The sequence below is a fragment of the Bombus affinis genome, chromosome 16, assembly GCF_024516045.1.
Source record: "Bombus affinis isolate iyBomAffi1 chromosome 16, iyBomAffi1.2, whole genome shotgun sequence".
Classification (NCBI taxonomy): domain Eukaryota; kingdom Metazoa; phylum Arthropoda; class Insecta; order Hymenoptera; family Apidae; genus Bombus; species Bombus affinis.
Genome location: NC_066359.1, coordinates 2,193,426 through 2,218,518, shown reverse-complemented (window position 1 = coordinate 2,218,518; position 25,093 = coordinate 2,193,426). Strand labels below are relative to the sequence as shown.

The window sequence follows — 25,093 nt, the reverse complement described above, 5'->3', positions numbered from 1 at the left end:
ATTGAGTAAACATAGTTTCTCAATATTAAAATGAAAAATATATTTGAAAAGCCCTTTTTTAATTGTACTATTTATATCTAATATATATTGCTACAAGTAATATTCATTTTCATTACATCATTACAAATACTTCACAAATGTTATTGTCAATAACCTATTAACTAGATATATTTAAAATATTCTAAATCTTACAGTCTTATTTGTACTTTATCTTTTTTCAAAGAGACTATGTCAATTCAATAAGAATTAATTCCAGAGACACTCTTTTTTAATTAAAAATTTTTAAGTGAAAAGCGATTCATATGATTCTTATATAAAATGTTTATTAATTACAAAGCATATTAAATTGAATTTATAATAATTTAAAATTATAAAATTACACTTGTAAATGATATTAATTTGATTTGTAAAATGCTGATACACTTTTTCATACACAGTTTATAAAACAATTACAATCACTTTAATACATAATTATTCTTGTCCTATTTCTCAATCTTCTGTAGTTTTAGATTTAGATACTTCATTTATAACTCCTTCTTTTAGAAATTTAGTGTACAAAGGATCTCCTTCAGCAACAACATACGACAGTACAGCCTTTGTATAATAATCTGACATTAATTCAATGTTTCTTATAATTGTAGATAGAAGATGTGCTTTCTCCACATATATACCTATGTAAGAAAAACATTTGAAAACCTGTGATACATTTGTTTTTAAAACATAATGTAAATTTGTAAAATAATTATACAAGATTGGAAGATTAATTATTTTTCTTATCTATTACATTATCTATTATAAAATAAACTTATTTCATAGATGCAGGCACAGCAACAAGTCATAAAAATAAACCAAAATATTTATTCTAAACTTACCTGGAGCTTCAAACATGAGATATGCAAAATGAACATGGAGATAATAATAGGATGGTTGATAATGTAAATATACTCTAAGTTGAGAAGCAGGTACATTAAACTTTTCAGCAATTGCAGCAGTTCCAGCTTCTTTTATATTCTTTAGTAAAGGAAGATGAGATGCATTCAACTCTCTAATACATTGAATCTTTTGAAATGGAAGTGCTATACATTTTAATGTATTTGTTTGCCCATCCCATTTCAAATCATTTACTATTATAAACCCAGTCTTCTCATCTTTATCTTCGTATACAATTTTATCTTGTTCTGCCTTATGTTCCAAAATATTATACACCCACTAAAAAAGTACAAAAATTCAATCTAATAAATAAATCTTATAGCAATAAAAGCAAATTAAATTTTCATATATTTGGCATGAAAAATGTATCGAATATTTGTTTGTTTTTTGCTGTATATTATACTTTTCCTATTTTTTTGTACACATACTTCTATAGAAAAACTGCTTGACTCTATATATGGAAGAGTAATTTTTTGATATAGTTCATAAGTTTCATCTATGATATGAAGATCTTTCCTCCGAAATTTTTCGATATGTTTTGCCGTTGCAGGATGTATTATCGTCGCATTTATACCTTAAATGATACAAACGTTTTCAAGAATCAAGCAAGAAGAAAAAGGAAAATGAGGTTATAAATTCACTATAGTCTACCATTATATTTTTTAAGGGGATAACACTCATAATTCCCATAAATATTATTGTTATAAAGTTTGTGTAAAACTGTATCTTTATTAAATAATTCCTTCAAAGCTGCTTCATCATCCGAAAAATTTTGTTTCTCCAATAAAATAACCGCCGAACCTTCATATCCTTTAAAAGCACCCTCTATACATATCTGTTTCCTTGTGCAATTATTTTGCAAAACTTTTTTTATATTAAATGTAGACGAGCAGAATTCTACGTCATGTATACTAGTGGCATTTTTGCATTCATTTTCTGTTTCTATTTTAATTTTTTTCGCTGGAGTACATTCATTGGCACTGGTATTAGAAGATATCTCAGCCATTGTTGATGACGTTTTCTTCAAACAGCTCTCAATGTTAATTCATAAATTACATAAAATCGATTAAAAAACATTACATAAATAACATTTCCTCCGTTATTTTTCTTTCCATAAAATTACATTACCTTTTCTGGTGTGGTCTATCACTGACTGTTGATTATTAAGATAAGCAATATTCTTAGGTTATACGCATAACCTATACATATATAGGTTAGTATACATATACAAATGTATAATCTATATAAGAATGAGAATCATCTAATTCCTATCAACACAATGATTGCTATTTTAATGCATGTCTGTATTTATATATATTACAGGAATGAATAATTGATTATGTCGTAGATATACATACATATATATAATTTACATATATGTAGATTTAATTCGCCAATGGCATGTGTATGCACTGTACGTTGTCTGATAGTCTACCGGATCCATAGATTGAGTACAACTGCTACATATATAGGTACATATAAAATCTAAACACGGTGGCCGAGATCCAAAGCGGAGACTTTATCTTTTGGTAACCTTTGCAAGATTACTGAAGACGAGCACTAGGAAACAGCTTCTGCGTGGACTAAAGAGGTTAATAACGATGCTACAAGTAGATGACAGAAAGGTAAAAAATCTATTCGTTTCCTTCCCCCCTCCATTTTTATCCTAAAACATTGATTCACTATAAATATTCGTAGTTTTATATTGTAGAATATTTATTTAAAATTTAATGTTAATTTATAACATACTTATATGTTTCGTTACCTATTAAATGTTTTCAAATTGTCAAATAATAATCGATGCATTTTTTGGTAACGTCTTAATTTTGTATATATACAGAAATCTTACCCTTTTCACACGTTGAGGTTATGTGTATTTTTTCTGCGATCATTATGACTTATTATTTATTTCGTATGATCAATTATTTTGCTTTTTGTTTATGCGTGATTTTAATCGGATTATATAATTTAAAACATGTCGAACACATGATATCTTTGAATAACTTTCCTTGTCATTATGTTATGGATGGTAAAATAAAAATAGATATGTGAATATGAAACGTCAAGATCGCAAATATAAATGCAAATTATAGACGTTTTGTATAATATATAGGTGTATATTATTTCAAGAACAGAAGGTTATCTGTAGGCCGTAGCTGTCATAAGAGTACTGTAACGAAGTCTAAAAGTCATAGTAACGAATTAAGCAAACATTGCTTATTATTAATTTCAATGGTATAAGGATATATAGTATAACAATTATTTATTATTACTACACTGCGGATTTTTATGCGAATTCATATCTTTTAGAATATTAAAATTGCAGTATACTAATTTGATACTATATATTTAAAGATTTATTTTGATTTTACTTCGTATATTTATTTTACAATAAATATTTCAAAAATCGTATGAAAACAATTATTACATTGAAATATTATGGTCAGATTTATTCATTCATTCATGTTGCCAAGCAATTTGTAAAATAAAAATTTCGTTTGCTTATTATGTTAATATTAAAATATTTGTTTCATCTCACAAGAGTACATGGCACACTATGATAGGAAGTATGACAATATGATAAGAAAGTAATATTTTTAGAAAATTTTTTTAACATTGGCTATTTTTAATTGCGCGGAGCTTTATCCTTTTTTATGATCATACTCTTCCAATCCACATGCCTAGAAACTCGTTTATCCGAACAAATGGGAGGATGGAGCAGTTCGGATAACCGAACAGTTCCTATAATAGACGTTTACACGCGTGTATAGTATTCATTATAAGAATAAGTCTTTTATGTATTACGAAATTACACTCAATCGTAGTTCGGGTAATAGAGACTCGCAAATAAACAATTATCGACGTGAGAAGATGATGAAACATTAAACAATTATATTAAAAAAGTAAACACAAGGAAGAACATAATATGAAATATAAATTCCATAATATAATTATAATAAATTGGAAGTAAGAAATTTATTTCAGAGAATGTTGTATAAAAACAGATTTTGGTTCGTTTCAACTATTATATAGAAAATATTGTAATATTCGATATTAAATGTACGATATTAAAATTGGTTTCATTTAGAAAACACGTGTTTTTAATATTGCTCTCAATTATTGGAGTAGTGAGACTATTTGTCAGTTTTCCTACGTATAAAACACCTCATCTCGACTACGTCCAAACATTAATATATATTCTTCCTTGTAAGACATTTATTACGCAAGATAGTGTGAGATAGTTCGCGGTTACGTTTCATTTGACTGCAGAAGATGCGTGGCTTACTTTTACGAGGCTTACTTACGATAAGTATATCGTATATAAAATTTCGCCTGTTATTTTATATGCATATAAATTGTAAGGAAATGCATCAAAACAATTTTGTTTGTCTGCAAATAATTTATTTATTATGAAAGTTAGTTATTATTCATCAAATTCTTTTAAATATTGGCTGAGTCGCATCAACTTTGGTTATTAGCAACTTATTAACTTATTATGACAATTATGCGTTAAATTCATTTATTATAAGAATTATTCATACATTATTTATTAAAATTATTATTCCTAAAATTTTAATATTATCGTTTTTTTCGTGTTATCAATTATTACATATGTATATTTTTTCTGAGGCCACGACTTACAATTATTAGAAGGTAGGGGCGAGTCAATGACTCGTACTCGTGACACACTACCTTCAGATAATCTTACTGAAGGATTGTCGAGTCAATTCGAGTAGTTTTTTTCCAAAAGAATAACAGATAGATTCGCGTATATTTCCGAGTATACATTTCCGATATTTTTCAATCCTAAACACTGATAACCTTCTGATTCCCTTACTGTGATTAATTCTTTTTTACAAAGTTTCGTTTCAAACCGACGGAAGATTCATGAGTCAAGATTTATCTCGTTGAATGATAACCTTCAGGGTGGCTACAAGCGGGTGGATTGAACGGCCAACTGGCGAGAAATTTTAGTAAGTCACTTTGTGTAAACGCAAATTTGGTTGACTAGCTTAATCGACTGTCGATTAAAGGTCCAATGGCAAGTAAAATTGCGTGTGCGAACGCAAATTTTAGTTGTGTAGTTGTTAGTAAAACGTAGTTGTGTTCAATATCGATCACTGAATCCAACTTGATAAATTTTCTGGTCTAACTCTAGAGTTCTTTACCTGATACCCTTTGTTAGTCAACCACTTAGTCGACAGTTGATTAAGCTACTCGACTAAATTTGCATTTACACAAAACGACTTACTAAAATTTCTCACCAGTCGACTAAATTAGTATTCGAGTTTTAATATTTTAACTAGTACTAGTGTAAAAGGCGTAAAGTTTATACTAATTAAAAATTTAATATATTGGAAATATAATATATAGTTCCAATAAAAATAACGTGATGCAACAAGCATGCAATTGAAAGAATTACTAATTTCTCGTGTATATTATATAATACACGAGTATAAAAAATCAAATTGCTCCATTACTTAGCAATTTTCGTACGTATACTTGTGCAATATTTTACATGAGTACTGTATTTGTCATATCTATTATATTAACTTAGATATGCCTACTATCCTATTAAAAAGATGATTGAAAAGTAATCTTATTATGTTTCGCAATTGTTCAGATATCATCCAATATTTTTCACGAGTAGCCATTTTTTAAGAGTCGACTAACAACAATAGCATCGCTTTGGAAATATCGCAAAAAAATTCCACATATCTGGATTAAATTGCGTCCATAGAACGAAATAGAATGCAAAAAGTAAAGCAAAGTTCAAATCTATATCGTCGTTGAGAACGATCAAATTATTCCATTGCTCGTTAAAATCGTGGCGCTTACGTCGTCAACCATTACGCGTATTTTCCTATTTGCTATCATTTGCACTTTCGCAGTACATATGTGTAAATCGAGAAAGAACTTTGAATGGTGTTTTATTGGGATAAGGAGCATAGACACGCGGCTAGATAAGAAATTCTAGTCTTGTGATACTATTACTCGACCTCGTCAGCGATCACAAATCACTTGATATCGAGTCGATTATACTGCCACAGTTGCAAAGTCACGTTGATTGGTCCAATTATGATAAAATTCATGGCCAGAGGACAGCTCGATAACAGTTTCAAAAACCATGTCTTTGGTCGTCGCGCATGTAGTGGCTTACTTACGAAGGAAAACTTTGATATTGTACGTGTTATATAAAACATTTTGATATTGTATTAGTATTGTAACGAGGCACGACTGTTACAATTGTATTGTCTGAATTTAAAACCAATTTGAAAACGTATAGAGAAGTCGCAAGATATTCTTTACAAACATACAGTAAAAGAGAAAATTCGTACAGTTAGAATATAGAAATAAAAGAAAAACCTTCTCTTCAATGCATTTTTAAATATATGTAAATATACATAACTATATATTATACACAGACACCTACATATATCGTAAATAAGATAAAAATTAATTATAAGTATACATAAAAGTTAGTCATATTATTTGGTAAGTCATAACGAGACAAGATTCACGTCATGGTAATGTAATATTTTGTCGAGACAAAATTCGTATAGTAGTACTAATCAATGCCCATGTTGTAAATAATATTTTATAGGCTTCCCTCTTTAACAGATAACTACTCATAATGAAATGGGAATAGATAGTAGTAACGATAAGTATTTCCTATTGTTTGTCACGATGGAATGTTACCATACACGAATCTTATTTCATTATACCAAACAGTGTAATTAATGTTTGTTTGTATATGTTTATGTATCACCATAAGCGTTCGTAGGTATATATGTAATATACAGTTTCATAAATTTAGATATATTTAATAATATGGAAAATATTGCTCTCTTTATTTCTACATCTCCGCCATATTATTTTTATATATCATTAATACTTTTCCTTTCTAATGTTCAGTATACTAAAACAGTTTAGTCTCACGGTTTAATCTTAAAACGCTAAGCCTTAAATCAATGGTTGTCATTGATTAATTCTGTAATTTACAACCTGGCTATATCTCGGCTGTATCGTTTAATAAATGCTTACAACCTGCCTATAACGCGATTCACTTGTCAAAAATGAAATCCGAAGCCATAGGAAACGTGCTTCCTATCGAGATACGACGATTTATACCGCGATGACAACACGTCGACGCTCCTCGAAGATACATTGACTCGGGCGCTCGTGTCGCGTTCAGTCAGGTTTCGTTCGTTCGAGGATCGGAAAGCTCAGTCCGCATGCGTCACACGTCGCCCTGACGAGAATTTAAACAATTGTTCGCACGTTTTTCTGCACGAGTGGAAAATTGACGCGCGCGCAAACGCTCTCGCTCTTCTCATTGAGCTTTGAGAGAGATATACAGATATATTATATGTGAATGGTATACTTGTTGAATGTAAGTGATCGTGTACCCAGAGAAAGGAAATAGAGGGTGTTGTTTTCCATGGTTTTGCTAGGATTTTGGGATTTCTCTTCAAAATCAGTGATAACGATTTACCAGTTCATCGCTCGTTACAAAACGCGACTATACCATATATAAATACGACAAAGTTAATCATAATACCGAATGCAAGAACGTTGTCAGAGTATTTACGCGAGTTTTGCACAAAACGTAGGAATAAATTCGTACGTTCTTTTCTTCGTACCTGTTGGAAATTTCAGTTTCATGGTTTTGAAATAGTCGTTATGACTTTTGCGAGTCAATGCTGACTGTGTTAACAGAACTTGTATTCTGTTGGAAACCTGTATGTAACACGATCTTTATTTTTATCTCGAGAATCACATTTTTCTAACTAGTACGTTTGTTCAAATATTACATAGATATTAAGCAGATAATAAAGTTGTTTACTATATATCTCTATTTTATCTAAAAGTATTATTAACTGTTTATTAATTTGTATAAATAGCTAGTTTATTTATATTTTGAAAAATAATTTTCGTTGAAGATTTACAAAAATTCCTTTTATTAGCCTATATTTAAGTAGTATGAAAATTACTGTCTTCTTATAACCGTTTCCTGAATTATCGTGACTTTATATAACTAAAAACAACCTTTTCGGATGATTTTAAATATTTGTCCAGCTTTTCCTTTCTAAGCCTTTTATCTAATAATTAAATTTATAACAATATCCCTATTATAACAATTAAACTTAAAAAAAAGAAAAGAAGAAGAAAAATAAAAATATCATAGATAATTTTATAGAAATATTACTAGGTCTAGAAAATATCTAATTTGCTAATTCCTATTTAATCAGTTGAATATACAGTGATGTTCATTTAGTAATTTTCTCAAAACTTACTTTCGACACTGACATCATTCTTGTATTCAACATATACAATTCGTTCCACTTATCTACTGTATTGCATCACACAAACAAATCGTTATGTCTACTACGTTCAATGAAATATAAGTCGCGTTTTACGTCCGCCCGATCTTTTATGTATTTTGTATTTATTTTCTGTATTTATGTTTTGTGTATAATACAAATTGATAAATTTAAATACATATAAACTTTCCATTTATTTTCATGTAACTTCTAAAATTCTCTATTATCTGTTTAAAGGGTAGTTTTTTTGTATTGCTTGTAGAAAAATACATTGTCACACTCGGTAGATAACAATAATTAAACGAATCAATCATCGAAAATGACAATTCAAGCCGCGATTAGATTGAGTGCAATCGTTGTTTATAAATGCTTTGTCATATGCACAATGTTATCTAAGATCTAGCAATTGCATGTTAACACAATACGATTAAAATATGTTCGCTATGTTACATCATGAGTGTTGGCATCTCGAGTTTGCTTTAAAGCAATGTTATTAAAAGGGATCAACAGAAATGCACTTGTCACGGGTATTACGTTAGAGATAATTCCTAATGCATGTCATGATCCCCCTTTTTGCCCCTATCATCTTTGCATATAATTTCAGAATGTTCTACACGAATGGGAATTAATATTATTTACTACTTTTTTTATGTCTCATAATCTATGAGTACGTAATGAACAGGCTGCAGATAGTTATGCAATTTTCTATTTTTATGAACATTATTAATGGAATGAAATGTAAAAAGAAATTTGTTTCATATACTATATACAATAATAGGTGCTTTACTCTGGATATCATAATATTATGTATCCTTATGTATCCTTGTATGTTTAAAAAAATACATAAAAGATCCGGAGATTATTAATTATAGATTTATGATTTATTAATATTTTCATTCATTTCATTAACGGATTCATTACATTATATATATGTGTGTATATATATATAACATTTATATATTATATATATAAACTTTTGAAGATTTCTGAAACTATAAGCACAAATTATATATTATTTTTTAAATTGTAAGTAATTGCAAAGGAAATAGGAATATAAAAAGTAAGATAATGCAGTTAAAATGATTAAAGTGAATTAATTAAATAAAATGCAATTTTTCATACAACAAGATAACATCCTTTCATAAATAACGTTTTGTTTAAAGTTTTCTTTTCAAAGAAATTATAGAAGATAATGTATCGTCTCAGCAATGTCACAATCATTCCTTTAAATACTTGAATAGTCCTTTGTTACGAACAGGGAATAATCACCCGTTTTCATGTTTTTTATCTATCTCAGAAATAAAAATTATGAAGGAGGAATAAATGCAAAGACCAATTCATATATTCGCTACGATCGAATAATATTCGTTATCGTTCGTTAAACGAACTTCTCGTTTCTTCCTCGTAATACGATATTACCTCGTAAGTTAGTAGGCGATAAATTTGAATAGAAAAAGCTAAAAAAATATTAAAATTATTAATTTAATTGTGTAACGATTCGACACAATCGTGAAGAATCTATTCATACGAAGAAACATGAAAGTATCTCATTTCCATAAAAAGTAAAGTCGACTTGCGGTTTTTAAGTGACATTATGTATCTTTCTTTTCACGTGTCTCTTTGAATTGATTATTCGTACAATTCAAGAGCGTGAAAAGGAATATATACGTTGCTATTTAAAAATCGTAAGGTGAATTTCATTTTCTATGGATAAACGTACTTTCAAAAGCTCCTTTTACACTAATAGATTAAAAGAACTATTTCAAGAATTTTTTATTTACTTTTGGAACCTAAAAAATACTTGTTAAAAATTGCTACGTAACAAATATGTACGACGTAAACTCTTACTATAAGATGTCATAAAAAATTTTTCTCGCTTTTGTACCGATTATTTAAATATTGATTATATAGATATGTATTTCGCAACTTGGCTTGAATATTACGTTTAAAAATGCTTCTTCTATCCATAAAATAAAATTCTATAAATAATTCAAAAATACAAGAGGTCGAAGATTCATAAAAATTGTCTATTATCACATTTGTTACTGATATTAATCATCATTGTTTATTGGTATAATTTATCACAGGTGTTTAATGTTGAAGATAGAGTGACAGAGGATACTAATAAATAACAAAATTGACTTCTCACAATTTGATGTTCTAACGTAATTTTTATATTTATCTACAATTACTTTCAAGCTTCACATTATACTTGATTATTATTACATTATGCTTGACATATTTGATTAGAGAGCAACCGTTTACATACTTTGAGGGTTCAGCATGAATAATCCAAATACCATGTAATTCATCCAGATTATATTTCATTCCTTGAATTTTAATGTCGTCAGTCAAAATTTATTAGACTGAATGTTCGAATTAAAAAAGAATAATATTTTACACAATATAAAAAGCTGATAATCGCATTGAACTTTTAACACTTTAATCTTTTCTTTATATTTTTTTTGTTTGACGATTGACGATGAATCGACGAATACTTATCTAATGAATTTTATCGGCTGACTTTTAAGGTTCTTTAAACAATGAATGTGACTAATACCATTATCTTACTTCTGTCCATTTTACTCACAGAAAATATCTGATTCTAATATCATTTATTACTTAGCTTAACTAGTCCGATAAGTATTCGATTTTAATTGCTAAAACGATGTATTTTTCTACAATTATACAGAGACAATTAAAAACAAAATATAATAATTATGTTTAAAAGGCATGTTTATCTCAAGTTAGATAGAAAATAAAATTATGTGTTTACGTAAAACAAGAACTCGTTAAATTCAACTGAAATCTCGTCTTAGGATCTTTTTGAAATTAGTCTTTCCTTAGAACAAGGACAATATTCACGTAGTTTAAAGTGGCAGCTTCGGGTGATTTTTGCATATCGATAATGATTTTGATAAAAGCAGCTTAACATAATATCAATATGCACTGTACGCAGTTATATGTTGATTTTATCAAGAAATTAGTATTTATAAAATTCATTTATTCATTTGTAAATGTATTTCTTCATGTGGAAAATTACTTACGATAATTTTATTTATAGCTTTGTCCTTGCAATTAATAATTACACACTGCGACAAAACTACAAGACATACACGAAAATTGAGAAAAATTATATTTAACTCAGGAATTCCCACTCAGGAATCTTCTTCTTTCATTCGTAATACTATTGTTTACTTTACAATATAGAAGCATATCTACTGTTCAGTTCTACGAAATACCGAAGGCTGTCATTCCCAGAATTTGGATAATCAACATAAATATGTTTTCTTTGCGACAAAATTATAAGGCGGAAAGTAATGAGTTATTCGTGTAATTTTCACTTTAGTAATTAGTTTTGTGTTATTGGATGTGTTATATATGAAAAATGCTAGTCCTTATGTTACATATACAGTAAGATGCCTCGTGGAAGCAAATTAATGAGTAGCTTTTAAAAGGAAAAGTTTTCATTGGTAAAAGTACCGCGCATATTAAAATAGCCGCCTTACTTTACGTAACTATCTAAGGGATACGAAAAGGTATTCGAAAAAGCGTGCCGGTAGACGCCCAAAAGCTTACTTACAATTACTCGAGAAAGACGTGCCGTTTCAACCAGTTAGCTGTTTTTGACAAGTATACTCGTCATGAAGAAATAGCAATATTTTGTGTTATGATGGATTCCGTTTGTAATAAAATTAAGAAATAAATCAGTCATTTCATTACAACTTAATTCTATATTATAGCAACCACACATACTCTGTGTTTGACGAGTATACTCGCTTACTTTTCGCGACACATTTTGGGTACACACTTCTCAGAGAGCTTCGCAACAACTAACTTGTTAAGGGTGACACTGAATTCAGCTTTCATAATATGACAAATTGCAACAGAAGACGTAGTCAATACAAGTATAAGGAATGTACAATGAATAATTAAAGGAGTAAGCCACTTGAACCGGCTAAAACTTCCGAAGACACCACTACAAAAAATACGGTTTGATTTCGCGGAGAGAAAAATAAAACAGAACATGGAGGGAAGTAATATTTTCAAACGAACGCTTTAATTTAGAATGGTTCTAATGGCCTTCATTATTTTTTATGACTTCAGAAAGGAGATACTCATTAAACAGAAAAGACAAATGGGTGGGGAGGGTGTTACAGCGTAGGCAACTATAGATTACGCTGGTAAAAGCAATATCAAGTTTGTTTCCGATGAAGTGAAGAGTAAACTCTATATGTTTAAACAATCCAAATACTGTTAATTAAATATGCTTATGAAATGGCTACACAAAATTTTATTTCTCGATACGATAATTTATGCAAAGTACGTTAAAAATTTTCTGGAAACAAAAAATATCAAATATTATTATGGTTCCTGAAATCTCTGGATCTGAACATTGTTAAAAACTGCTAGTTTTTTGCGCGACAAGTTTATGCGCGTGACAGACAATTCAGTACTATAAAAGAATTAAACAACTGTATTTTAAATGAAAAGGAATCATTGGATCAAAATGTTATACACAAATTTCATGAATTATTACTAAAGAGAATAATCGAAATGATAAGAAACAAAGGTGATAGTACACATTACATATTAATGGGTAAATACAAATTATTTTTCATGAATTATTCCTATTTATTTTATAAAAAAACTTCTCGTCTCATAGTTTTGTCGCATTGTCATTCATTGAAAAATCTGCAACTGTAAATAATCTCTATTTAAACTGAAATTGTTACAAATATTTTGGTCAGGATACATATATCTGTTTACTGAAATAACTCGATTCTACTTTAACAATTCTATAAGATCATGTTTTTATATAGTAATATTCACCAAAATCATAGCTGTCTTGTGGTTTTGCCGCAGATGTACCAATACAATCACGATAGTCGTGTCTCATTACAATACTAATGAAATTTAAAAATGTTTCGTACATAATACGTTCACAGAAGGTTTCATCCAATTCATAGTACATTCACAGAAGATTTCTATGGAGTTCATACCACTGTACATATCTAAAACTTGTTTCATTTATCAAATATCAATTCATTTTCCCAAAAAGAAACTACGATCGAGAAACAAAATAATCATTGACGGTGTCACCAAGAATGCATAAACAGAAATATATTCAAACCATTAGGATCTTTGTTTGATTAAGGATCGTTTAACGAGAACCAGGAAAATAGTATCTTCTTTCTCCATAAGGCTGCCTAACGAGTTGCTCCTTCCTAACAAGTTCTTTCGGTAACAATCTCGAATAAATCTAAACAAAAATAACATTCTAAAAAAAAGGGACAATAAATAAAAAAAAAAAAAAAACGGGAAAGAAAATATAAGGAACCGTCCATACGTCATGCACGATCTTACGAAATTGGATGGTGGCGACGACAGGCCCAACGTATTTTTCAAGAGACAAGGTATTTATCGCTCTGTTTTTCAAATATCCTGGTGAATAAATCTGCAGGCACGCGGTCATCAACGCAGTCCCTCAGATACACAGGCATTCCGCGAAAGAACTAAGAGGGATGCCCTGAACGAACTCCAACATGAATTAGAGAAGCTCGAAGAAAGCGCAACAGGGGAGGTCAAGGAGGAGTTCCATCGACAGTTCGACGGCTTCACTCATCTCTTCAAACGGTTCCTCCAGGAAGAAGGACCTTCGCTAGAATGGGATCGTATACAGAAGCTGCCCGACGATGCGGTAAATAATAGTTTTTAACTTAAAATTGCAAATGTAATTGAATATAGCGAATTACCCCGTCATTTTGTAACATTTTTCCTTGAAAAAGATATTGAAATGCCAAGATAAGTTTAATTATAATTAGAAAAAATTTAATTATATTTTTAGATAAGAGATTACAATTCCTTGCCAACTCCGGAAGGAGAAGAAATGAAGGCACTTTTAAGCAAGTTGATCGTTATAAAATTGAATGGTGGCTTAGGAACTAGTATGGGATGCCATGGTCCTAAATCTGTAATAGCAGTACGTAATGGGCTTACGTTCCTAGATCTGACTGTACAACAGATTGAGGTAATTATAGTATTATAAAATATATATGATTTAAAGTTATATGGAAATGTTTAGAGAAAAGGAAATTTATCTTATTATTTATTATTTCTTACATATATATATTTTTTTTTTGCAGTATTTGAACAGAACTTACAATGCAAATGTCCCGCTTATTTTGATGAATTCCTTCAATACGGATGATGATACACAACGAATTATTAGAAAATATAAAGGAATAGATGTTGATATTCATACGTTTAATCAAAGTTGTTATCCTCGTATAAACAGAGATTCTTTACTTCCGACTGCAAAACACTGTGATGTTAATGATGACATTGAAGCGTAAGATTAATATCAAATAATTTGTTGACACTTATTTATTAAATACACATATTTATTCATATATGGATACTTATACTCATTAATAGGTGGTATCCTCCTGGTCATGGAGACTTCTATGAAAGTTTCAGAAATTCAGGTTTATTAAAAAAATTTATAAAAGAGGTATATATGTATACATTATGATTTTTTTAAATTAAGAATTATGTAACGCGCGTACAATATTATTTATATTTAACAAATATTTTCTCTCAATACAGGGGCGTGAATATTGTTTCATTTCAAATATTGATAATCTAGGTGCTACCGTAGATTTCAAAATTTTGAAATTACTGTTAGACAAACGTGAAGCTTCGCCTCTTGAATTCGTTATGGAAGTTACTGATAAAACTCGAGCTGATGTTAAGGTAATATAATCTTTTCTTATAAATTGAAATGTTAAAATATTTTAAAACAAGCATACTTTTATATGTCTGTACAGGGTGGCACACTAATCAAATATGAGGATAAGCTACGTCTACTTGAAATTGCTCAGGTTCCAAAGGACCACGTAGATGATTTCAAATCTATAAAAACATTCAAGTTTTTCAATACAAATAATTTATGGATAAAACTCAGCGGTACTTATTTCTCTTTTCCAATTATACAATTCATAAATGTAATATTTATTTCTTATCTTGTTAGCTATTGAAAGGGTACTTGAGAAGAATTCCTTGAATATGGAGATTATTGTAAATAACAAGACCTTCTCGAATGGTTTAAATATTATTCAATTAGAAACAGCTGTTGGAGCTGCTATGAAATCATTTGAAGGGAGTATTGGTAAGAGGAAACCAAGATTGTATGTTCTGCATGATCTTTTAAATTTTCTTGTTGGATGTACATATATATAAATCTGTAAATAGGTATAAATGTTCCACGCAGTAGATTCTTACCAGTGAAAAAGACTTCAGATTTAATGCTTGTTATGAGCAATTTGTATATTCTTCGCAATGGTTCATTAGTAATGAGTCCTCAACGAATGTTTCCTACAACACCTCTTATAAAATTGGGCGATAATCATTTTTCAAAGGTTACTGTTTCATTTCTATAATTATACATCACAGATATTTGAGAGCTAGAATATTTTGTAATTAATGTAAAATTTTCCACATAGGTTAAAGAATTCCTTACTAGATTTCCAGCTATACCAGATTTGTTGGAATTAGACCACCTTACAGTATCAGGTGATGTTACTTTTGGAAAAGGTGTAACTCTAAAAGGAACTGTTATAATTATTGCAAACCATGGAGAACGCATCGACCTTCCAGCAGGCACAATTTTAGAAAATAAGATAGTTTCTGGAAATTTGCGTATTTTGAATCACTAAATAATATATAAAAAGAAAGTTTATCTGTTGCATAATATAAAAATCAAGAAAAAATGCATATAGTGTACATTTATTTAATATTACAGATGACGTATGTAAAAAATTTATAAATTGAAAATAAATAGATATTTCAAAACTAGCAATTAAGAATATAGAGTAAAATTTTAAAATTGGTACATTTATATTTAATAAATTTTGAATTTTATTTTCTTTAAAACTAAGGATTCTATGAACAATTGTTATTCTACATTTCCAATTTGTTTTTTCACGTACAATCATCTTTTCGCGGATACTATATTATAAAAAAGCCTTATAGCCATTTTTAGCACCAAAATACCAATCAAAAAATAATTGTGAACTTTGGCGCTAGTTGCATCGCATTATAAATAAACGCTGTTGTGTGGAATACACAGGCATGTGAAAAAAATTCCATAACCTATAAGCTATTCCCGCGCGAAAGTTCATAGATCCTAAAGTGTTTGATATGAAACTATGCTTATCACTGTTATGTATACTAGTATATACACATATCGGTGATGTTTATCCTCTATTGCTCTTGTATTTTGAGCTCTAAGCTTGAATATCTGATACACATAAGCTGGTTAATTTTTCGCTGGAGTTCAACTTCAGGAAGCGGTGGGGATAACAGATAACACAGACAACACGGCCACATTCTAACAAGATACCACTGTATTTCCAGGTAGTATTGGCTATGCTTTTGAATAATTAATGTAATGTAGATTCCTATGATAACATATACGCGTGTTAAACAACAATGTTTAGCATGCAAATTATATGTTGTACTTTTGATGTTTCCAACAATTCAGTGATTATTCGTTATTGAATTTTTTATTTTTGAGATTAGTTTTTGCTAAATTTAACGTATTTCATTTGTTAAAAGTTATTTTAATGTATACGAATTTATAAGTAACAGATTGTTCAAATTTATGAATGTATTTCATTTATCTTAATGAAAAATCAGTCAAACATGCAACACTTTGTTTATAATAAAGTTTTATAAGCATGTTTGAGAAAATAATACCATACATTTTTTAAAAATAATTATTTACATAAGTATTTTTTGTTATTTTTAAATATATATAGCGAATTAAATGCGATACAAAATTAACATTTATAGATATCTTAATTTTTTTCCAAATTTTTACGATATTTGTTAAATACTCTAAAATAATTTGATATATATTAGATATACTATTATGTAGGCTTGTTTATATAAAACTACTGTGAGTTACTCTCATTGAAAAGAGAAAAATAACAATATTTATAACATTACACTTGTTGAGGTTTATATTATATTTATATTTATAGAATAAGAAATTTATTTATTTATTCCCATATTTTTATAATGTTAAAAATTTTACTTTAAGGAAGTGTTAAAAATAATATTTAAGCTTGTAAAATGTTATTCCATTCAAAATTTTTAATTCTAACCTTAAAAAGTTACATTTTGTTTTTGACAGATCTGTAAGTTTAAATTCATTTTTATCAAGAGAACTTTAATAATTTATTAAAATAGGTATGCAATAAAAACATAAAAATGAAAATGCTTGCTATAATAACATAATTTCATAAATTCTTTGTCACTCCTTTTATTCTGACTGGAAGCAAATTGGTGTAAATGAAATATTTTTTAAATTTTATTTGTAGTTATACAAAAGCATTTAGATATTCAGGGAATGTATATCAAAGCAAGAAAAATAATTCTAATTATTCCTATGCATAGAGTATAAAAAAATATCATGGCTTTCACAGATGGATACCTGCAGCTATGGAGATTTGAAAAATGAATCTTGGTCTTAAATTTCAAGGTTAAATTTTTATTTTATTCATATACATTTGTTGTAAAAAAGAAATTATACAACAGTTAATTATGTCTACAAGACTATAAGTTAAAGTTCTTGTGCTAATGTTATTGCATAAATTATCTGCTATAAATAAATGTATTTGCTATATGCTTTTAGTTAATTTGTAGAAATGTATTATTATGATTTATATTTTGTGGTATGTATTATTATTCAACACTTATGGTCAGAAATATTAATTATTTGATCAATATTATTTTTGTATGATGTTTGCACATAGAACAATTTATCAAGTAATATTCATAAATATTACAAATTTTGAGCTTGTTTTTGTGAATTTTAAAGTTGAAATAAATTGTAAAAATGACTGCTGAATACATTTGCACTGATTCAAATGCTTAAATTTAGCTATGAAAGCTGATGAATATTTTTGTTATGCTTTATACATTTTGTATATTAATTTCATCAAGAGAGATTTAATTTTTAGTTCAGTCTTCCTAATTAATTTTATAAATATTACAGGATATCCTGCTAAATGGAGCAGGTTAAGGAGATACCAGAATTGCTTCATTGCAATCATTCTCATAACATATTACAAAACTTAACGCTTAGAGATTTGGGATTTTTATATTACAATTGCTATAAAACTACAAGGCGTACATTAGAATCAGCAGCTGAAATGAAATTAGTTGGAAAAAAGCATAGAGAATTGGTAATTATAGAATTATTGCTCTATAGAAAGATATAACTATTATTCTTATAGAACTATTTAATATCATCTCATCTATTACTTTAATTCTTTTTAGGAATATGATCTGCCAGGATATCCTAAAGCAACATTTTTAATGGTTTTCAGTCCTGATGGGTAAGATACTAATTATTAAGCAATTTTTTGTTGCAAATTAATTTATTCTATTAAATTTTAGCACTAAAATAGCATCAGCCCATGGAAATCACAGTGTTTATATTACTGATGTAGCAACTAGAAAAAACATTAAAATTCTTTCTGGTCATCCACGCACTCCATGGTGTATTGCATTTCATCCCTCTTCTAGTTACTTACTAGCATCTGGTTGTCTTGGTGGTCAAGTACGGGTTTGGGATTTAAGGGTTAGTAGCTTTATTTCACTATAAGAATAAACTATTGGACATCTGAAAGTCTTACTCATAAGAAAGATAATCTTGGGTCATAATGTCCCAATAATTTCTTTACTCCTACCTCAATTATTTGACCAGTCTTATTACTGGTATTTTTTGTATAAGAGTATTTACAAGTTATAAAATGTTATACTATTTATACTATTTATTTACAACATATTTTATGGGAATAGGATGATAGCAAGGTTTGGAATGTGAAATGTCATACAGTTATAGCTTCTCTTGCCTTCCATCCATCCGAAAAATTACTTGTTATAGCAACAAATAATGAAATACACTTTTGGGATTGGAGTCAACCTGAACCCTTTGCAGTAATATCTACAAAGACTAGAATTGAAAAAGTAAGGTAAGTTATGGTACATTGTGTATTATAAAGTAAATTATAAACTATAAATTTTGATAAATACTAGATAAAGTAAATCAAATTTATATAAATTTGATATTTGTGAAAATATCAGTTTCCTTTTATATTTTAAAAATATAATTTAAAAATATTTCCTATATTATTATTTCCTCTATTATTCTGTCTCCCGATATTAAAAAGTATATACTTCTGTAATATTTGTAGTGTGCCTATTATATAAAAACTACTGATCTATAATAATAAGATCTAAGATTTACGTTTATTTTATATTTGCCAGAATCAGACCTAGTTATATTAGATTATATGTTTCAGATATGTAGCTTTTGACAATTTAGGAAAGAAATTAATCACAGGCATTGGAAATAATTATGTAAGAGAATCAAGAATACTCAGGTATGTATGATATACATATCACTAGATGTTCTTTAACATATTACTAATGGAATTTTATTATTTTTTTTTAATTATGCAGATCCCGTTTAAGGCATGGGAGAACGACTCGTGATAGTCAAGTACCAAGTAACCATCTCGAAAGAACTGATCAAAATGAAGCGATTCAATCGTTTAGAACCATGGGATCCGAACCTTCACACAGTACTCAATCGAATTTACGCGGTAGCGTATCAGTAGATAATCAAGAAACCTCCGTACTAGAATATATCTATAATTCAAGGCGGCGAACAGGAAGAGGAAGAAGGGACTTGAATCTTCCATATGATGAAGAAGAAAGACCTTCTTCGGGTAAGTAATGATACAAAAAATTTAGAGTTCCAATTAGAATTTTCTTTGTGACTTAGAAATCGTGGTATGTTATTTATAAGACTAATTAGAACGAAGCATATTTGAATACTTACTTATTGTTAAGAAATTGTGGAAAATAATGCTGAGGAAATAATTTGTACATAATGTATCTTTTAGAAGATTTTAATTCAAAATTTCTGTAAAAATATTTTAGGTAGAAAAACATACTTCTAAGTAAAAATAGTTTTGAAAATTATTCCCTTATTATTTTAGTCTTAATGCTAAAAAAATAAAATGAGTTTATAAGTTTATCAAACAAAAAATGTTTTTTATTATCATCTAATATGTATCTGCTACTTAATTAATTTATAGTTTTGATGCACCTTATACTTTTACATGCACCTTCAGACAGTGATTATGGGTTTCGTTATATAAAAACAGAACTAATAGGATTTATATGCAATGAAATATTAAATTTTTTAGAAGATGTCTCAGCAGTAGTGTTAAACTTCTCAGGAATCTCCAGTTATCGTGTACAAGCATGGGACTTCTCTAAGGGGGAAATACCTGATATTACAAACTGTAAATATTATTATCACTATTATATTCAATATTTGAAGTAGAGTAATTTATTCATAAAGTACTTCTTATATTATAGCTGAAAAAAATATTGTTATACACAAGTGTAAAATACGTAATGACGCTAGCGTAAATATTTCTTCGGATGGAAAACTATTGGCAACATGCTTTATGGGAGCTGCAGGTGAGCAACTTTTTAAGACTAATGTATGAATGCATTATGTGTATATTATTTTGATATTATAACATATATTTATATCACATATTACAGTCTCACACAACATTATTTTTAGGAGTTTACAGTTTACAATGGGAAACGTTAGGAGAAGAAATTTATTGGGCGGAAGTATATAATTCTGTGGTTTCTGTATCAATTTCGCCAACACAGGAGCATCTTTTAGTAGGTCTAGCAAGGAGTGCTATTGGAAAGGAATATACTATGGCTATTATTTACAGACTAACACATAAACAATCTGAAAATAACAAACCACGTATGCAAGATTTGGACTTTAATAATCTAGCGAAATATTTACATTTCATGAGTAAAAGGAACACTATGTTGTGGGTTAGAGATATACTACAAAATAATCAATCAAATGGAGGACATACAAGCATAAATTGTATCAGGTGGGCACCACAACCTGGCCAAGGTTTAATTTATGCTACTAACACTGGCCGGTTAGCTATTCTTCATTAATGTAATTATAATGCTATTGTAAAAATAGAAATTCGACGCTGTATTAATACGATTATTTTATCGAAAAATTGTGTACGAAGACAGAAGTTTATTGTTACATGTCTTTCAAGGGATATATTATCAGAAACATAATGAAATTTACTATTAAGTCGCCAATATTATACATTTCGACAAGTAATTTAATATAATGCTATAATTTAAATATCGGTTTTATTTTTATTTTATTATTTAATTTTTGTTTGATTTCAATATTATTTTCATTTTTAAATCCTTTTGTGTAGATGATTTTTTCATTTCCAATATTACAAAAAGACTAATGTATTAATATTAGCTAATATTAGTACATATTTGTTGAAAGTAAAAAGCGCAGGATACTTTAATGGAAGATTTATAAATAAATTCATATATATTTTTAAAGAGTTTTCTAATTTTATTACTTTAATAAACATTTAAATATAAAAAGAAATAAATTTAAGTAAATATTTTAATATACGATAACTAGTAGGTTGTTGTATAAATTGTTAATTTTCCTACTAACGATAATGAAAGTATTCTTTTATATAATATTTATAATACCATATCTGATGAGTAAATATAAATGAATTGTTATTACTGTCACATTCAATATATCGTAATAGATGAAATTCCTTATACAGAATAATGACTTAAACCACTACTGGCCATGAAAAAAGCCCCTTATTTGGCTTTGTCCTCCTCTAGATCTATTAGAGATCAACAGATCTATTATCATCTCTTTCCGTTTCTATCTCATTCTTAAAGCTATAGGCGAGTAGGTTGTATTACAAGTTTTCCAAGCTATGGAGTAAGTTGAACAAGACTGACTTAATTTGTACGTATGTAACTTGTATACAAATGGAATTATTTATTTACAACAAATAAGAATAAAAGGTATAGAATTATTTACAAAAATTTTTAAATAATAAAGCTTATAAAAAGCATTAACAAATATTGTTAAATTATTAATAATGCATGTTTGAAACTACTTTCTAGAAATTATATACGTGTATAGCATAATTAACAAAATAGAAATGTATATTAATGAAAAGAAGTACGTATAATTTCATAATTATCAATATGTATGTAACTTAATTCCGGATTCGGAATATAAATAATTTTGATATTATTTTAAATAAACAATTACACAGTCAACTTGCGAAAATTAACCATCATCATATAATAGACTGTGCAGTAATTCAGGAGTCTCTGGTTGTTTTAAGCAAAGTGGTACTTTGTCTTGTACATTTGTAGAATATTTATTTTGTCCTAATTGGCCAAGATCGCGATCCAGAATTGTTTCAATTTCCTCATCAATATATAAAGAATTTTCATATATTTTTGAGGCATACGAACTACTCTGCTCTGTAGAATTTATAGTTTCGTTTATCGTATTTTGCAATTCGATTTCTGACATGTTAACTGTATGGAAATTATTTAACGTTGTAGGTATATCACAGTCAACTATTTGATCATTGTATTGAGTCTGTCTTCTTATTTCAGTTACAGAACTATGCATTTGGTGATACTTCACCTGATGCACTTTTAAATTACCAGTTTGAGAGAATGTTTTTAAACAGAAAGTACAATGATATGGTCTTTCACCAGTGTGGCATCTTGAATGCCTTTGTAACTTATATTTTGTTACAAATTGCTTACCACATTCAGGACATGTAAATGAATTGCTTTCCATTTGCAGATTTTGATTATTAACGGACTGTTCCATGTCTATATGAAAATTTATCATATGAGATTTCAAAGAAACTTTATAACGAAATGATTGATGACAATTTGCACATTGAAATAGTTTCTTTCCTTCATGTCTTTCTTTATGCTTCATTAAGATTTCTTGTTGATTGAATGACATTTTACAAATCTAAAAAAATGTTACTATTTTACTAAAATACAAAAAGATTTTTATAATCTCTTAATGTGTTCAATGTATTCAATTTTTATTTATTTAAATAAACTAAATAATTACGAACATTACAAACAAAAGGTCTTTGTCCAGTATGAATACGTTTATGCCTGTTTAAATGTGATTGACATCTAAAACTTTTAGCACATATTGGGCATGTACTTTTCTTTACTCCCTGCTTGTTTAAGATATTTTTTGGTAGTGTATCACTTTGTTTCAACTGGTATAACATATCCTGTAAATATAATACTGATATATTTATCCAAAATAAAAAATATTTGTGATGTAATAATTAATCTATAATTAAATAGAATACTTTTTGCATTAAATGAGCTATTTTGAAGTCATTTTTTAAAATCTTCAGTCAAAAATCTGTTGAAATTATATGATTAATATTTTGTGCACATATTATTGATATGAAACTTCAATTTAAAAGATGCGGAAATCAATTTTCTTAATTTAAATTATTTTACATTTAAAGCAGAATTATACATTTAATTACAAATAGTTAAAAATCATTTTATACTTCTGCAAAATCAATTTCCAAAGATGGGGCTGCAAGTTGTTTCTGCACATTAGCTACCATCAAACAGAACTCATCAAATACATATATCTTTTGTTCGCAATCACTACAAACATATTTGGAAAATGCATCAGAGTTTGAAATATTTATCACCTGTAACAAAAAGGTATAAAAATAAATTCTTAAAAAATTATACTTTACAGAAAGTATATTTGAATTATACCTCTTTAGAGAAATATTTATTTATAATCGACATTAGTACAATCCCTTTAACTTTGTCTGTAAACAAATCTGTGCCTTGTTGTTTTTCTTTTCCACAGAGGCGACATAGTCGTAAGTTTGTTTTATGCAACATCATTGTTCTTTTATCATATATACAGTTGTAATTTTCCAAATAATGAGTAAACAAATACTACGATTGTGTCACAAACCTTTTAAAGTGATACATACAATTATGTATATAATTTCATGTTTTTTATTAAAACATATACTATCGTTATTAATTTAGAAGTTGCATGTGAGTTTTTAAACATTTTTTAGTACGTTGTTTTTCAACTTAACTGCATCTGTATACATGTATATACTGACAGATACAAACATAGTTAAAGTAAACGCATACCATTCAGTTTTCGTATAACTTAGGTTCTGTATATATGTAGCCATATAGGAACTACTTTAACAGGGGTTCTCAACAAAAACAACGTTACACATCCAAAGCTATAAATCGATTACGAAGAGAGAATTACAAGAAAAATCACTTCGTAATGATTTTCTAAAACAAAAAAAAAGAAAACAGAGAGCATAAATATATTATATCGCTAAGAATTATTTTATAAATACTAATAGTATTTCGAAAATATGTATGAATATAAATTTAGTTTTATTACCGATATAAATTTTTTTATTTGGGAGATTACAAATTGTATAGAGAAGATAAACAACTTTAATAAACAAATTGTAGGCTTTTAATTATTTAAAAATTATTCGATATTAGAGACTTTTATATGAAAAGAAAATTAGCTAATAGAACTATTGCGTAATAAAATTATTACGAATATATCTTATATTTCTTTATGCATACATATGTATTTTAAATTCGAATATTATTCAATATTTTTTATGAATTATTGTAAAAATTATATTAAAAAATATTAAAATTTTTATTTGATTAAATTTTAAATATAAAGAATGAATTTGTATATAAATATAAACATAATAAATATATGTTTTGTAAAAATATTTCTATTCATGTAAATAAATCACTTGAAAATTTATTAAAAAAAAATTGGGATCATAGAAACT

General features: G+C 28.1%; 4 protein-coding genes across 18 annotated transcripts; 2 read left to right on the top strand and 2 right to left on the bottom strand.

Moving 5' to 3' along the window:
* Positions 1-301: 301 nt before the first annotated feature.
* Positions 302-2,435, bottom strand: LOC126925590 (m7GpppX diphosphatase). Its single transcript, XM_050741302.1, has 5 exons — positions 2,289-2,435; positions 1,582-2,198; positions 1,359-1,504; positions 873-1,209; positions 302-671 (listed from the first exon to the last, which is right to left on the bottom strand). Exons 2-5 carry the CDS (start codon positions 1,934-1,936, stop codon positions 490-492), a joined length of 1,020 nt encoding a protein of 339 aa, XP_050597259.1. The 5' UTR covers positions 1,937-2,198; positions 2,289-2,435; the 3' UTR covers positions 302-489.
* LOC126925585 (UTP--glucose-1-phosphate uridylyltransferase) lies at positions 2,409-16,112 on the top strand. 7 transcript variants are annotated; one of them, XM_050741292.1, is made up of 11 exons: positions 2,409-2,555; positions 13,414-13,672; positions 13,748-13,956; positions 14,104-14,286; positions 14,402-14,607; positions 14,694-14,769; positions 14,865-15,011; positions 15,086-15,224; positions 15,289-15,426; positions 15,510-15,676; positions 15,761-16,112. In XM_050741292.1, exons 2-11 carry the CDS (start codon positions 13,609-13,611, stop codon positions 15,971-15,973), a joined length of 1,542 nt encoding a protein of 513 aa, XP_050597249.1. In that variant the 5' UTR covers positions 2,409-2,555; positions 13,414-13,608; the 3' UTR covers positions 15,974-16,112. The 7 variants fall into 7 exon arrangements, with proteins under 7 accessions (XP_050597249.1, XP_050597253.1, XP_050597254.1 ...); XM_050741295.1 differs by lacking the exon at positions 2,409-2,555 and adding an exon at positions 7,068-7,324 and having other exon boundaries at positions 13,548-13,672; XM_050741294.1 differs by lacking the exon at positions 2,409-2,555 and adding an exon at positions 7,068-7,324 and having other exon boundaries at positions 13,461-13,672.
* Positions 16,113-16,254: 142 nt separating this feature from the next.
* Positions 16,255-21,537, top strand: LOC126925584 (activating molecule in BECN1-regulated autophagy protein 1B-like). 9 transcript variants are annotated; one of them, XM_050741283.1, is made up of 11 exons: positions 16,255-16,673; positions 17,747-17,802; positions 18,319-18,508; positions 18,603-18,661; positions 18,723-18,906; positions 19,128-19,300; positions 19,631-19,711; positions 19,791-20,059; positions 20,543-20,641; positions 20,718-20,822; positions 20,932-21,537. In XM_050741283.1, the coding sequence occupies exons 3-11, from the start codon at positions 18,332-18,334 to the stop codon at positions 21,333-21,335; spliced, it is 1,551 nt and encodes a 516-aa protein (XP_050597240.1). In that variant the 5' UTR covers positions 16,255-16,673; positions 17,747-17,802; positions 18,319-18,331; the 3' UTR covers positions 21,336-21,537. The 9 variants fall into 9 exon arrangements, with proteins under 9 accessions (XP_050597240.1, XP_050597247.1, XP_050597246.1 ...); XM_050741290.1 differs by lacking the exon at positions 17,747-17,802 and having other exon boundaries at positions 20,932-21,038; positions 21,095-21,174; XM_050741285.1 differs by lacking the exon at positions 16,255-16,673 and adding an exon at positions 17,222-17,277.
* Positions 21,538-22,194: 657 nt separating this feature from the next.
* Positions 22,195-24,476, bottom strand: LOC126925587 (gastrula zinc finger protein XlCGF58.1-like). Its single transcript, XM_050741299.1, has 4 exons — positions 24,015-24,476; positions 23,795-23,944; positions 23,336-23,503; positions 22,195-23,226 (listed from the first exon to the last, which is right to left on the bottom strand). The coding sequence occupies exons 1-4, from the start codon at positions 24,147-24,149 to the stop codon at positions 22,516-22,518; spliced, it is 1,164 nt and encodes a 387-aa protein (XP_050597256.1). The 5' UTR covers positions 24,150-24,476; the 3' UTR covers positions 22,195-22,515.
* Between the last annotated feature and the right edge of the window lie 617 nt (positions 24,477-25,093).

What these genes read in the sequence shown, in the direction of transcription:
- LOC126925590 (XM_050741302.1), bottom strand. Translation starts at nt 1,936, where the DNA reads ATGGCTGAGATATCTTCTAATACCAGTGCCAATGAATGTACTCCAGCG. An exon ending in CAAGCAGTTTTTCTATAGAA is followed by an intron (nt 1,210 to 1,358) that starts GTATGTGTACAA and finishes GTACTTTTTTAG; the next exon opens with TGGGTGTATAATATTTTGGA. An exon ending in TCTCATGTTTGAAGCTCCAG is followed by an intron (nt 672 to 872) that starts GTAAGTTTAGAA and finishes TTTCTTACATAG; the next exon opens with GTATATATGTGGAGAAAGCA.
- LOC126925585 (XM_050741292.1), top strand. Translation starts at nt 13,609, where the DNA reads ATGCACGATCTTACGAAATTGGATGGTGGCGACGACAGGCCCAACGTA. An exon ending in AGAAGCTGCCCGACGATGCG is followed by an intron (nt 13,957 to 14,103) that starts GTAAATAATAGT and finishes TTATATTTTTAG; the next exon opens with ATAAGAGATTACAATTCCTT. An exon ending in GTTAATGATGACATTGAAGC is followed by an intron (nt 14,608 to 14,693) that starts GTAAGATTAATA and finishes ACTCATTAATAG; the next exon opens with GTGGTATCCTCCTGGTCATG.
- LOC126925584 (XM_050741282.1), top strand. Translation starts at nt 18,332, where the DNA reads ATGGAGCAGGTTAAGGAGATACCAGAATTGCTTCATTGCAATCATTCT. An exon ending in ACTAGAATTGAAAAAGTAAG is followed by an intron (nt 19,301 to 19,630) that starts GTAAGTTATGGT and finishes TATATGTTTCAG; the next exon opens with ATATGTAGCTTTTGACAATT. An exon ending in ATGCTTTATGGGAGCTGCAG is followed by an intron (nt 20,823 to 20,931) that starts GTGAGCAACTTT and finishes CATTATTTTTAG; the next exon opens with GAGTTTACAGTTTACAATGG.
- LOC126925587 (XM_050741299.1), bottom strand. Translation starts at nt 24,149, where the DNA reads ATGATGTTGCATAAAACAAACTTACGACTATGTCGCCTCTGTGGAAAA. An exon ending in ATAAATATTTCTCTAAAGAG is followed by an intron (nt 23,945 to 24,014) that starts GTATAATTCAAA and finishes TTTTTGTTACAG; the next exon opens with GTGATAAATATTTCAAACTC. An exon ending in TGGAAATTGATTTTGCAGAA is followed by an intron (nt 23,504 to 23,794) that starts GTATAAAATGAT and finishes TTATATTTACAG; the next exon opens with GATATGTTATACCAGTTGAA.